Raw genomic sequence first — 12,825 nt, forward strand, 5'->3', positions numbered from 1 at the left:
CACGCTGCCCCCAGGACAAGGTCTCCAGGGCAGGGCCCTCCCTCCGCCAGGGGGGAGCTCAGGCTCGAGTCTGGGGAATGAGGGACGAATTTCAGTGAAATTTGGCCGGCTGGGGTGACGGACGGTTTCCCCCTCTCCTCTGGAACTAGAGCCAATGGGCAGAGGGGCCTGAGAAGGCGTTCCCTGGTAGCTCTGCTCGGAGCACGACAAGCGGCTTCCGGAAGAGCATTGCTGAGAAGGGAGACACCACAAAAGCAGGCGCCCCGCAGTTCCCTCCTGCCACTGACCTGAGCAGGCGGGCGGCCGCCCGGAGCCACACGCCGAGCCCAAGGCAGGGCCTGAGACGGAGGATGGCTGGATCCACGGAGGGCAGGGACCCACCTGCCCAGAGCCGAGCCCACCCTGTTTCCCCGAGCTCCGCATGCCGTACCTTTGAAGGCCTCCAGCAGGTGCTTCCCCATGTACCAGCAGGCTGTTTCGAAGTTGGGAAACTGAGTCAGGCTGCCCAGTTTCAACCTTCTTTCCACCTCGTACGCTCTAGAAGCCACAGCAAAGAACTGTTCAGGGCACAGAGCCCTGAGCAGGTGACGCCAAAGGCAGGTGAACCAAAGGCAGGTGGGTTCACGCCACAGCCAGAGGCCACGACAGGCCACAGTGAGGTCACAGCCACTCAGCCTCCAGACCAGGGGACCACATCAGGACGAGAGCCCTGCGTGGGGTGAGCCCAGGGCCGCAGCTCCCAGAACCCTGGGTCACTGTCCAAGGAGGAGACAGCTCAGCCTTTGGATTCACCCCAAACCCCCCACGGGCTGCAGCGGCTGTCCAGTGACCAGGCGCCTCGGGGGCCCTGGTAAGGTCTCAGTGCACTTCCTCCTTCCTCCCACACACATGGGGGCCGGACCAGGCAAACAGTCATGCCCAGGGCCGCCCACAGGCTGGGCCCAGCCGGACTCAGGGGGGGTGCCATTACAGTGGTGGTGGGGACCCTGCTGGCGGAGCCCGGGGTTCAGGCGCAGCCCTACCTCATCTGCATCTCCACGCTCAGGCTGTGGAGGAAATGTCCCGCGAAGGCCAGGCAGTCCACGGGCGTGAGTGTGGCGTAAATCCAGCCTGGGGGAGACGGCACGGCTAGGCCTCCATGGGGTTCTCATCCTGCTCTCCACCAACGTGGGCTCTGGCTCCTGCCGGCCAGTCCTCAGTGCCCCTGTCCACCCGGGGCTCCTGGAAGGAGCTCGGCCCTGGCCCTCGTGTTGGGGGGGAGGGGCGGCGCTCCAGGGAGGAGAGACCAGGTCCGAGCTGGCCCAGTCTGTTTAACGCAGCCCCACATAGTGCAGACTGGGAAACCGAGGCCCCAGGGCTGAGGAGACTTGCTCAGACCCATCCCAGGGTTAGCTTGCCCAGCACCCCCGAGCTCCCCATGCAGGTGCACATCCCCAGAGAGGCAGGCGGCCCTCATCGCCCTCCGAGGCAGGCCTGGGCCAGGCTGCAGAAGTAACCGACTCGGGAGGCCAGGGGAGGGACTCAGAGGCACAAACGGACGGACATGGGGCCTCCGCACACAACGAGATCTGAACAGAACTGGCCGTCTGCTCACAATAAGGAATGGCTAACTGTGCGTTTCTAGGGTGTGACGACAGTGGTGTGAGTGTGTTATTTTTAAAAGGGAGCCTCCCAGAGGTGGCAGAGTGTCTGTGGGTGTGATGTCTGCGAGGGGTTCGTCTGCTTGTTCATGCTTCCCCTTCTGCAGACGCTTGACATGGCAAGACCAGCACACACCGCCTGACCATGTGGCCCAGCTCTCAGGACCTGCTCTCAGGACCACGCAACCCCACGCCCCCGGCCTGGCCTCCGTGAACACAGCCAGGCAGGAAGCTATGGGGGCTCACGACCCAGAGGTGGCCCCAGAGGTGACCGCAGAGTAGCATGGGCCCCAGGGCAAAGCAGGGACAGCCAGGGTGCGCACCACAGGGCAGACACGGGAGACCCCAGGGGCAGGCGCGGTCGGAGACAGAGCTCACCGGAGGGGATGAAGAGCGTCTGGCCCTGCTTGAGGGTACACTTGTAGCATTTGTCCACCTGGTCGGCAAAGAACATCTCGCTGTGGTTGGAGGCCGACTGCCAGCGCTCATAAAGGGAGATGTTGGCGGAAGCCGGCTTGATGAGATAAAAGATCTTCTCCCCCTGCCAACGAGAGGCCACTGGCAGAGCCCGCCACGTGCCAGGGACGCCGAAGGGCACAGAGCCCACCACATCCCGGGGACAATGAGGGGCGCAAAGCCAGCCACGTCCCGGGGACGCTGAGGGGCACAGAGCCCACCATGTGCCAGGGACACTGAGGGGCACAGAGGGGCCATGTCCTGGGGTTGCCAAGGGGCACAGAGCCTACCACATCCCAGGGACACTGGGGATCCTGGTGATGGGTTCTGGCTTGAACACCATACCGCCCAGGCCACCGTTCCTCCCCAAAGCGGGGCCACCTGTGCCTTGCAGCCGAGAAGTCTGCATGTTGGGAAGGTCTGGGGACAGGAACCCCAGCGTGGTCGGGCCACCCCCACCCAAACGCCACGTCTCTGCAGCACGGCGGATTGCTGTGGCCGCTCTGAGGAGCGACAGGAAAGCTCTGGTCACGGGAGGGCTTGGTCCCGGCAGAGATGGAACGATGTCCCCTCCAGCCCCCCGCCCGCCCTGGACCAGAGAGCCACAGAGGACCTCGCGCCCCAGGGATAGACGGCCAAGCGGGATTTGCTCAGGGCCTTGGAGGGTCAGGAGCCGAGCTGCCCACCACACTTGGCTCCGGCAGGTCTGGGGAGGCTGGGGCGGCTGGGCCGAGGCCTGTGGGCCCCCTTTCTTGCCTGTCTTCAAGTCTCCCTTTTCTTTGGCTTTCCCTCTGCCCCAGCCTGGGGCCCCCAACGGCCCCCTGCCGCTCGGACAGCCCCACAGCGCTGCCCCCCGCCCCCAGCCCGACCCTCACACTCCAGTGCGGAGCCCAGGGGGGCACGCTCCCTTGTCCCCTCTTCCAGGAAGTCTCCCCAGCACTGCTCTCCCTTCCAGACACAAGCAGACACTGAGCCCTTTGCCACCACTCCAGTGGGCGCCCCCTGACTGCTTCACGAGCCTCAGTCTTGAGAAAAAAGCCACACAGCAGTGCTGCTCTGGGCCCGAGGTGCACCTGCCCCCACGCCTCCCGAGGGCCACACATCTGTGTCCCTCCTGTGCAGAAATGTCCGGTCCCTCGTGCCCCGGGTGCTGGCACTGTTAGGGCTGGTGGGGACTGCAGGTGGTCCTGCATGCCAACTGCAGCCTGGTCAAGGGGGGGTGTGCCCCCAAGGCCCACGTGGGGCCCACACGGGCAGGACAGGGGCCAGCGCTCACCTTGAGCACGTGGTACCAGGCGGAGGCACCCCCGGAGTCGATGTGGAAGTCGGTGTAGCTGTCCTTCACGCAGATGAGGCAGTACTTGGTCACCTTGGGCTTGGCCAGCAGCGCGTCGTCTGGCCAGTAGTTGTCCACCCAGGACAGTTTCTTCACGATGTCAGGCGGCTCCACGAAGCTGGACATTCTGGGAGCAGGGACAGGGAAGCGGTCAGCGGTGATGGGCCCACATTGGTCACGAGCAGACAGAGGTGGCAGAGGGCAGGATGGGCCCAGCTGCGGTGTGGACGTGGCAGGCCTCTCACTGAAGACGGGCGTGGAGCAGGCCCGACACCCGCCCACCCTAGAGGCAGCCCCGTCAAGAGAACTGGATACGTCCCGACACCCTGGTGTTGCCGGGCGCAGGCAGAGAGTGAGTTCCTCCCACTCACAGCCCAGGCGCCCGGCACCCATGAGAAACCGCTGCTCCCCAGGGTGGACAGGCCCCTGAGACTCCCAGCCAGGGCCACCACCAGACCAACTGACTTGTTCCCAGGGAAGACGCGAGAAGGGTACAGCGGCTCTGATTCAGTTACTTGTCACTGTCCTGCATAAACCCAGATGTCCCGCTCGCGCCACCTGCGCAGTGACCCTGCAGCCGCGCCCAGTGCCAGGTCTCGGGGTCCCAATGCCTAGGGTGGGAGGGGATCCACACACCTCTGTCCAAGGCTGCACCCACCCAGCAAGGCCATCCCAAATCACAGGCCAGGCCACCCAGCCCCGGCCGCAGCCACAGGCCCTCCTCTGAGTCTCTAGCATATTCCAAACTGGAAGGCATCCTCGTCCCCCAGGGGCTCTCACTGGCCGGCCATATCTGCGCCCCCCACATCATGACCTCCGCAGTCCAGGCGCAGCACTGCCACAGGAGAGGGGCCCCTGCCCCCCAGCCTGGACCCTCACACCCTCCACACACCACACACCACGGCCGGGGTGGCTGCCTCTGCCTCCTGACACGGCCCCACTGTCCCTCTTTCCTCGCTCAGGTGCAAAGCCAGCCGGTCCTCCTGCCACCAAGCCTGCTGCTCCCCGGATTCCTCCAGAGGCCCCCGGGGTGAGGGGAGGTGTCCCACTGCCCCGTGGGTGCCCGAGGCCTCTGTGGGCAAGGGTGCAGAGGTGACAACGTGTGTCCAGTGACAGCAAGAATATCACCCTTGCTCCGCCACACGGTGGGTGCCTCCCTGGTCACAGGGTATGTTCGTCACTGCGGGACCCTTGAGAGCCGCCCCGATGACCCATGGGGTCAGGCCTGGCCCTTGTGGCCCCAGCAGACACCTTTGGGGACAGACCGACGTAGTGGAGACCACACCTCCTCCCCCTCGGATGGAGAACAGAACCCCAGAGTGTGCTCGAAGGCCCTGGCACCAGGACCATGAACGGCCCCGTGTAATCTGTGCACGACCCTCTGCCAGCAAAGCGGCGGCCCTAAGAGGCCCAAGGGGAAACCAGAGGCCAAAGCACCCTCTCCTCCTAGCTCCTCGCCCCAGTATCTCCTTGTGAAGACCCCTCTGGGCAGGGCAGCCGATGAAGCTGGCGGTGCTGTGACTCAGTGTGTTCTTTGGCACGGAAGCCACAGTCCTCAGAACTCAGCCTTGGAGATCATCCTTCTTGTGAACACACAGGGAAGAGGCTGCTTTCTCCAGATACCATAATCCACCTTATTTCCCTCTTTCCTTTGCTGTCAGGAAGCTCAAACAAAACCCAATGTCCCATTACATGATCTTGTTACAGCTCCTGACATAGGTCCGTATTCCAGTCCTCAGCATGGGTCTCGATAACTATTTTTTCCTAGCTGCCCTTTTGCACATGTTATCTCATGTGCTTTTAAGAAGCTGGCAAGGTGGAAATGATCCCAAAATGAAGCCGTTCTTAAACTAAACCATTATCAACTCACGCCCAGCGGTGAGCGAGTATACCGGATCTTTCCCAGAGGACCAGCTGGAGAGCAGCGGGACTTGACAAGGCGGCAAAGCCGGTGGAGCTGGCAGTCCTGGGAGAACTAGGTCTCAGGGTCAAGGGGTGGAGCCGGAGGCTGACCAGCCTCTGACCTGGAACTAGCTGGGCCTGGACAGCCATGGCACACTGTGCGGGACCTTGTCCCTGAGAAGAGTGGCCAGCGGGAGGGGACATGACCTGTGGGGCTCAGGCTGGGACAGCAGGGACCTGCGGCAGGCAGAGAGCTGCTACAGCACAACCCCACTGTGCTGAGGTGCCAGTGAATGTGTGCGTGGGTACGTGTGCAGACCGTGAGTAAGGGTATAAGCACATGTGCATGTGTGTGCAGTGCAGGGGCAGGTGGGAGCGTGGATACCTGTGTGTGGGTGTGTCAGCGTGGCTGTGAGTGCGAGTGTGCGTGCATGAGCATGTGCGTTCTGGAATGGTTGGGCGCTGTTACGGCAGGTCTCTGGGGAGCAGGTGGGGAGGCCAGTGGAGGGCCTGGCTTTTCCTCCTTATTTCCTGCCTGAATCATTCACAATGAGTAACTTTCATAGTTCAGAAGGGAAACAGCAGCCCGGCGTGGCGCGCGCACACTTGACGCTCGCGCCCGGCTCACCTGGTGTCGGAGAACTCCAGGTTGGTGAGGTTCAGGACCCGCTTGCGGTTGGTACTGTAGTAGTAGTCCACAAACTCCTTCAGCTTCATCTTGCAGTCCTTCTGCTTGGTGACGTCCGTCACGTCCACGCTCCGCTCTGGGCCTGGGGGCGGCCGGGGACAGTGAGCATGCCGGGGACGCTGGCGCGGCCTCCCCCCAGGCCAGGCTGGGACCGCCGAGGGGACGCTCGCCCAGGGGTGCCGCCGAGGGCAGGGCTGCTCGCTGAGGCACTGGGCTCTGACATCTGAGCCCCCTCGGGCCGCCGCAAGCACCCCGCGGAGCAGCGAGCCGGCCGAGCACGGGCCTCAGCCGGGGTGTCCAGACTAGCAAATCAAATGCAGGGCATCAGGTACACTCCAACTTCAGGTAAACAACAAGGACTTGTAGTGTAAGTACGTCCCGAACAACGTGGGGACAAACGTACACTTCAAATATGAAAAGTCAAAAAACTCTTTTCTAGGGCACCAACTCATTATTCTGAAAATTGATAAATAAAAGGAAAAACGTTTCTCCTACATTTTCTGTAGTTGATGAGGAAAAGCTCAGGGTAAAAATCATTGACGACGGAAAGCAAGTGCCAGGTAAGCAAGTAACTGATGAGGGAAACTTCTAGACTCACAATTGACAGAGGGAGAGAGGGCAGGGCGAGCAAACCTCCCCCACAGCAGCCTCCATGGCTGTCAGACCACGAGCTGGGACGCGGCTTTCCGTGGACGGAAGCGGCTGCACGGCTGGACCACGGCTCCACCCCGGGGAGGAGTCCTGCCCACACCCTGGACGCAGGTCAAAGCAAGGGTCTAACCTCGTGCGGGAACCCTGGGGACCCCACGGGACGCCGCCCACCACACCTCCGAGGTGGGAACTTCTCCAGCAAACGCGGGAATGGGAAGGGGGCGGCGGTACAGGAGACCGAAGGACCTCTCAACCCCGTGAGGCCTGTGGGTCTGGTCTGGATTCTGACTCAAACAGCCAAAGGCAAAAGGTGTTTCTGAGGCAACTGGGGAGAATTAAAGTGGGTCTTAGATGACACTAAGGAATTATCATTAGTCTTGTCAAGTGCAAGAATGGAACTGTGATCATACGTATTTTTAAATTGTCCATTGGGGCACGTGCGGGAGTTTTCATGGGGAAATGATGGATGTACCAGAGATTTGGTTTAAAATAGCCGGGGGGGGGGGCTGGGGGGACAGAAGAACAGCCAAACTAGGGGGTTTTGTGACCAGTATTGGGCACGTGGGGGTTCACTGTTTACTTCCTATGTTGTATGTGTGAAAAGTTTCATTATAAAAAAATGAAGAGGAGAAAGAAAGACATTTACAATGGAAGCATCTAACCTCCCCATGAGGTAAGCTGCCTCCCGCTCCTGCAGCCACAGCTGGGGTGGGGGCAAGGGGACAGGCCCGGCCCACCTGTGCAGCGGGAGCCTGGGGGCAGACGGCAGAGCTGCAGGGGGACGACACCAGCTCACATGTAGGAAGAGCTTAGAAAATGCCTGCCGCCACTGGTGGGCACTCCCTGGATTTACTGTTACACAGGTGCCACGGCCTGGCAGAAGCAGCCCCGGACAGCGGCCATTGCCAGGCTGGAAAAGTGGGCCCCTCTCCCTCCCTGTCACAAGCCAGTCAGCCCCAGGGCCACCCCAGGGGGCTCCGGCTCCAGAGGAGGACTGCCCTGATTGTCCGGAACAGCGATGGCTTCCTGTGTGGGTGCCACGTGCCCAGATGATCACATTTGGTCCCACACCCGCCCCCACCACAGGCTTTACAGATGCAGATGGCCAAGCTTTGGGCGATGGAGCAACTCGTCTGGGGGTACCAGCACCTGTGCCCTCTCCTGTCTGGCATGTGGCCAGGGCCAGTCTGGGCATTTGCCTTTTCAGGTCTGTTCCTCCTCCCACCCCAGCATCCTCATGAACAAGGCGAGCCCCGGCAACCGCGAGGGCGTCAGAACCAGGGCCATGTGGCCACCCCCCACCAAGGTCACTGCAGGGGTGGGCTGGCCTCTCCGTGCCAGCTCTCCAGACAACGTCCCAGCATAAACGGCACCTCCTACACCCAGCGGTGTCCTGACTGAGGGTCCACAGCACTGGGAGCTGCTGGGGGACAGGAGACGGGGCTGGCGACAGCATCAGCTGGAACCCAGAGGGATCCAGAGAGAGGCCAGGCCCCAGCAGAGGCTGGGAGACACAGCACAGACCTCAGGGGCAGTGGCCGACATGGCCGGGGCCCTCCTGGGCAGGACTGTCCTCATGCAGAATCAAGGGATCCCCAAGACAGCCCCCGTTTTGCAGCAGCGCGCCTGGAAGGGAGCCCGGAGCTCCCAAGTCTCATGAGCTCAGCTGGCTCTGGACGCAGCCAGGGCCTGGGCGGCATGTACACAGCCTCGCGGCTCCCCCAGCGCCCCCCACCCACGAGAAGCAGGGCACTTACCCACGTAGTTCTCGACGTCGCTGACGTAGAAGGTGGGGGCCGGGACTGCCAGGCCCAGCCCGTCTTTCTTGGGGACGAGGATGGGCTCGGTGAAGCCGTGCTCCTCCATGTAGCCCAGTGTGAGCTGGCTGCCCGGCACGCGGGCCACCACGTCCTCCGCGCTGCGGGCAAGTGCAGGGCAGAGGTCACACGAGGCCCAGCCCCTGCCTCCTCACACCCAGACTGGCCCGGACGGGGCCTCCGGGCCAGAGACGCGGAGCAGAGCTCCAGCCACAGGCCTCCTGCAGCCCCAGGAGAAGGGCTCGCCACAGCGCCACATCTGGGGGTCACAGGGCAGCCACAGGGCAGACACTGCAGGTCCCTCATCACAGACGGGAACTTTGAGGTCCAGGAGGCCCAGGCATCTGCCTGCGGCCGTGGTAAGTGGGGGATGGGGACACATGGCCCCGTCTCTCCTACTGAAGCAGAGAGTAAGGGCCCCTGCCTTGCTCTCCACCGACCCCCTCAGCGGGATTCCTCCCAGCTGAGACCCCACGGGGCGGGTCTGGAGCCTGAGGATGCGGCCGGTGGGGACAGACCCCTTTTCATGGAGAAGCCACCCCCCGCACAGGTGGAGCACAGGACCCGGGCGGCCTGGCTGCTGCGGCCAGCAGCTCCCCATCCTCCCTGCCCTGCTGAGAGCCAGGGCTGCCCTGGATGCCAGGGACCAAATGGCCCCTGCATGGTGATGCTGGAAGCGGGGCAGCGGGGGAAGCTGGATGCTGTCACATGAGCACGCAAGGCCACAAACCCACAGCTGAGAGCAGTGCTGGGGGAGACTGAGGAAACGGTGTCAGACTGGGCCTGTCGAGGCCGGAGGAGCAGGAGCGAGAGGCACAGGGCTCCAGGCGGAGGGATGTGCCAGCAAAGGCCTTGGATGGGGGAGAAGGGGGCACGTGTGAGGAACGAGAGGGAGCTGGGGTGGCTGGGGGCAAAGGCTGGCTATGGCCTTCCACCTCGTGCCAAGAGCTCTGGGGAGCCACTAGATAGCCCAAGAGGGCAGTGACAGGAGGAGGCGTGTCTAGCTGCTGTGTGGACGAGAGTGGACAGGGTCAGGATCGGGGTGGGCGGGGCGACCGTGGAGGAGGAGGCTCAGTGTGTGGTGCCTGGACCAGGAGGTGGCAGTGAGAGGGAGAAGGCGGGCTGAGGAGGTCAGACGGGGGTGGGAGAACAGGGGGAGGCAAAGGTGGATGGCTGAGGAGGGGCCTAAGTGACGGAGGGGTAAGGCCATCGACCGAGGGCTGGAAGAGGGACAGGAGTGGGGCGGGGGCAAATCCGAGTTGAGTTGGGACACATCTGGTCTGAGGTTCGTGTCGGATTCACCAGTGGATGCACCTGTTGGGCAGACACGTCAGGAGCTCAGGGGGACTAGAGGCGGGAGAAGGGCTGAGGAGCTGGTGGCCCAGGGACAATCTGTGAGGCCAAGGGAACGGCCACGAGCTCAGAGGGTGGGCTGACAGCAGGGTCCTGGAAACTCTGAGAGAGAGCAGTTAGCAGGAGAGGAGGACAGAGGACAGCCAGGGAGCCAGGGTCACAGTCTCCGCGAGGACAGAACTCAGGCAGAGAGGCGCGCACAGCCACATCTTGCCAAGAGGTCAGCTAGGTGAGGACTAAAGAGTGACCCCTGGGGTTGACCACAGGGTGACAGGGTGCTCAGGACAAATCAGAGCAGTGAGTGGGAGGTGAGGCAGGAGGAGGAGTCTGTGTGGTACCCACTCGCGGCAGCTCTGGGAGTGTCAGGACAGCACAAAAGCAGCCACGCAGCCGCGAGGCAGCGAGAGGCAGAAGGTCACCCTTGATGAGCGGGAACCCAAGCTCCTGGCTCAGTGGTGAGAGATCCAAAGTCACTGCGCCCATGGACGGGTCTGGAACTGTGAAACCCATGAGGACCCAGCAAAGGCAAGCAGGAAACCACCCGTGGGGACAACTCAGAGCCCAGGCAGACGACGTCTCTGAAGACAACGCTCACAGAGGAGGTGAACCACCAGGAGGTGGGCCAGCAGACACGTCCGCCAAAAAAGCAGCTCCCGAGAACCGAGGAGAGTGGAGAGGTTGAAAAGAGATTTTAAGACAAATATGTTACACACATTCAAAGGAATAATGAGAGGGTTAGGGAAAGAAGAGGGAAGGAGGAGAAAAGAACAGGCAACATGAAAAGGAACTTAGAAATTCCAGAAATGAAAAATATGATGATTTAAATTTTTAAAAACTCAATGGATGTATCAAATGGTAGCTGGCTGAAAAAAAGAAAGATTTACAAAATATGAAAGATTTGAAAAATAACAGAGAAAATGGGGAAGAACTGCTATTAAAAGAGAAAACAGAACATTTTTCAGAATTGAGTTACGAACCCTCAAATTAAAGGGTCTCACTGAGTCCTCACAGGATAAATGAGAACAAAACGCACATCGAGAGGCATCACAGTATACCTGCAGAACACCAAAGACAAGGAGACAATCCCAAAAGTTCCAGAGGAAAGCACAGATTGTTTACCAAAAACAACAAACGAGCCAAACCCCAGCAACCAGGCGGACAACACACATCTCATCAGCAACAAGACATGTCAAGAGACTACGAAATAATATCTTCAAAGAGTTCAAGGAAAGTAACTTTTATCCTAAAATTTGAGAGCCATTTTAGAAAATCAGAAACATTCAAGAATAAAGATGAAATGAAAACATTTTCGGATACAGAGAGTATTTTCTATAGGCCTTTACTGAAAGAACCACTAACGGAAGTAACTCAACAAGAAGGAAATCGAACGTAGAAGGAAACAGTGGGATTCAAGAAACAATGGAAAATTGATCTACAGATTCCACACAGTCTCTGTCAAAATACCAGCTGACTTCTTTGCAGAAACTGACGAGCTGAACCTAGAACGCTGAACAAAAATGCAAAGCACCCAGATGACCAAAACAGTCTCACAAAAGAAGAACAAAGTTGGAGGAACAAACAGTTTCGAAATCCACTACGAACTACGTAATGAAGACTGGGTGGCACTGGCCTTAGAAGAGACATACGGATCAACGGACCAGAACTGAGCATCCAGAAATAAACCCACACATCTGTGGTCAATGCTTTTCCTCAAGGGTGTCAAGGCGACTCAGTGGAGAAAGAATCATCACGTCAATAAGTGGTGGTGTAGGGGGGAACTGGATATCCACGTGCAAAAGAATTGAGCTGGGCCCTACCTCACACCACATACACAAATTAACTCAAAATGAGCCAAAGACCTAAATACAAAAGCTAAAACTATAAAACTTTTACAAGAAAATACAGAAATAAATCTTAATGACCTTGAATTTGGCAATGGTTCCTCAGACTAGACACCAAAACCACAAGCAACAAAAGAAAAAAATACATAAATTAGACATCAAAATTACAAAACTTTTGTGCTTCAAAGGACACGATCAAGAAGGTGAAAAGACGACTCGTAGAGTGGGAGAAAGTATCTGATAAGTGACAAGTATCCAGAACATGTAAAGGACTCTTTCAACTCAACAATGAAAACACAATCCAATTAATAGGAAGGGCTTAAAATAACCTGGAACTGAACTTCTGGTTTCAACTCCAACATGTAAAGAGCTTGGAAATCGTCACTCCCATCCTCAAAATGAGGAAAAAGCTGAACAAAATGAAAATCAACTACTTTTCTTAGAATCATCATAAAATTGGAGTTACAGGGCAAACAGCCACCCCAAAATCTGGGGAGACAATAAATACAGAAAATCACAGCTGAGATAACCTTACCTGAAGCAGAAGCCACTGGACGCAGTAACTGGGAGCAGTACTTAAACGGTAATTTTTGTCAAACTGTGGAAGCTGAGTGTGGCCTAGTCTAAGAGTTAAACGCTCATGGGGGCCCGGTCTCAGAGAAGACCCACACTTTCACAGGTTTTACCTCCAGGAACTCTACCAGCTTCTCCTGGTGAAGATCTGCTCCCTTTCAGGCAGGGGGAATGGAAAGTAACTATGTTTAGATACACTCAGAGTGATCTCCATAACGAACGTCTACCCACCAGGAGAACTTACCGTGCCAGACCCTCATCCGACAGGGGGCAGGGCAGGCAGCCAGCTCCAGCCCCGCCAGCTTCCCATCTCAGGTAAGGAGAGAAACAGCAAAGGCCAAGAGATGCTTCTAAAGTTAGCAGTGCAGCCTTGGGTCTCTAAACCCTGAGATTTACCATTAAATTACAGACACTTCCCCTCCCCAACCTTACCCCACTGAACTGCATAATAACAGTTGAGTATAACTGACAGAGCTGCAGGACAGACTCTAAGAAGGAGTTCTTAGGGAAGCCCAGAGAAAGCAGGAGGGGAAGGAAACTAGAAGGACGTGATGGGTCTGGCCCCTCA

At 58.8% G+C, this 12,825-nt stretch overlaps 1 protein-coding gene across 4 annotated transcripts in view; it reads right to left on the minus strand.

The window, feature by feature from the left end:
• The window catches only part of PHF2 (PHD finger protein 2), an 80,860-nt gene that overhangs the window by 19,788 nt on the left and 48,247 nt on the right, over window positions 1–12,825 (minus strand). For all 4 annotated transcript variants that reach the window (XM_070590068.1, XM_070590067.1, XM_070590070.1 and 1 more), the window contains exons 4-9: window positions 8,431–8,591; window positions 5,963–6,104; window positions 3,373–3,559; window positions 2,019–2,181; window positions 1,023–1,110; window positions 431–537 (exon numbers count right to left, since the gene is read on the minus strand). In XM_070590068.1, the coding sequence (XP_070446169.1) occupies window positions 431–537; window positions 1,023–1,110; window positions 2,019–2,181; window positions 3,373–3,559; window positions 5,963–6,104; window positions 8,431–8,591 (848 nt within the window). The remainder of the gene's footprint in view (window positions 1–430; window positions 538–1,022; window positions 1,111–2,018; window positions 2,182–3,372; window positions 3,560–5,962; window positions 6,105–8,430; window positions 8,592–12,825) is intronic.

The sequence above is a fragment of the Equus przewalskii genome, chromosome 22 (genome assembly GCF_037783145.1).
Source record: "Equus przewalskii isolate Varuska chromosome 22, EquPr2, whole genome shotgun sequence".
NCBI lineage: Eukaryota > Metazoa > Chordata > Mammalia > Perissodactyla > Equidae > Equus > Equus przewalskii.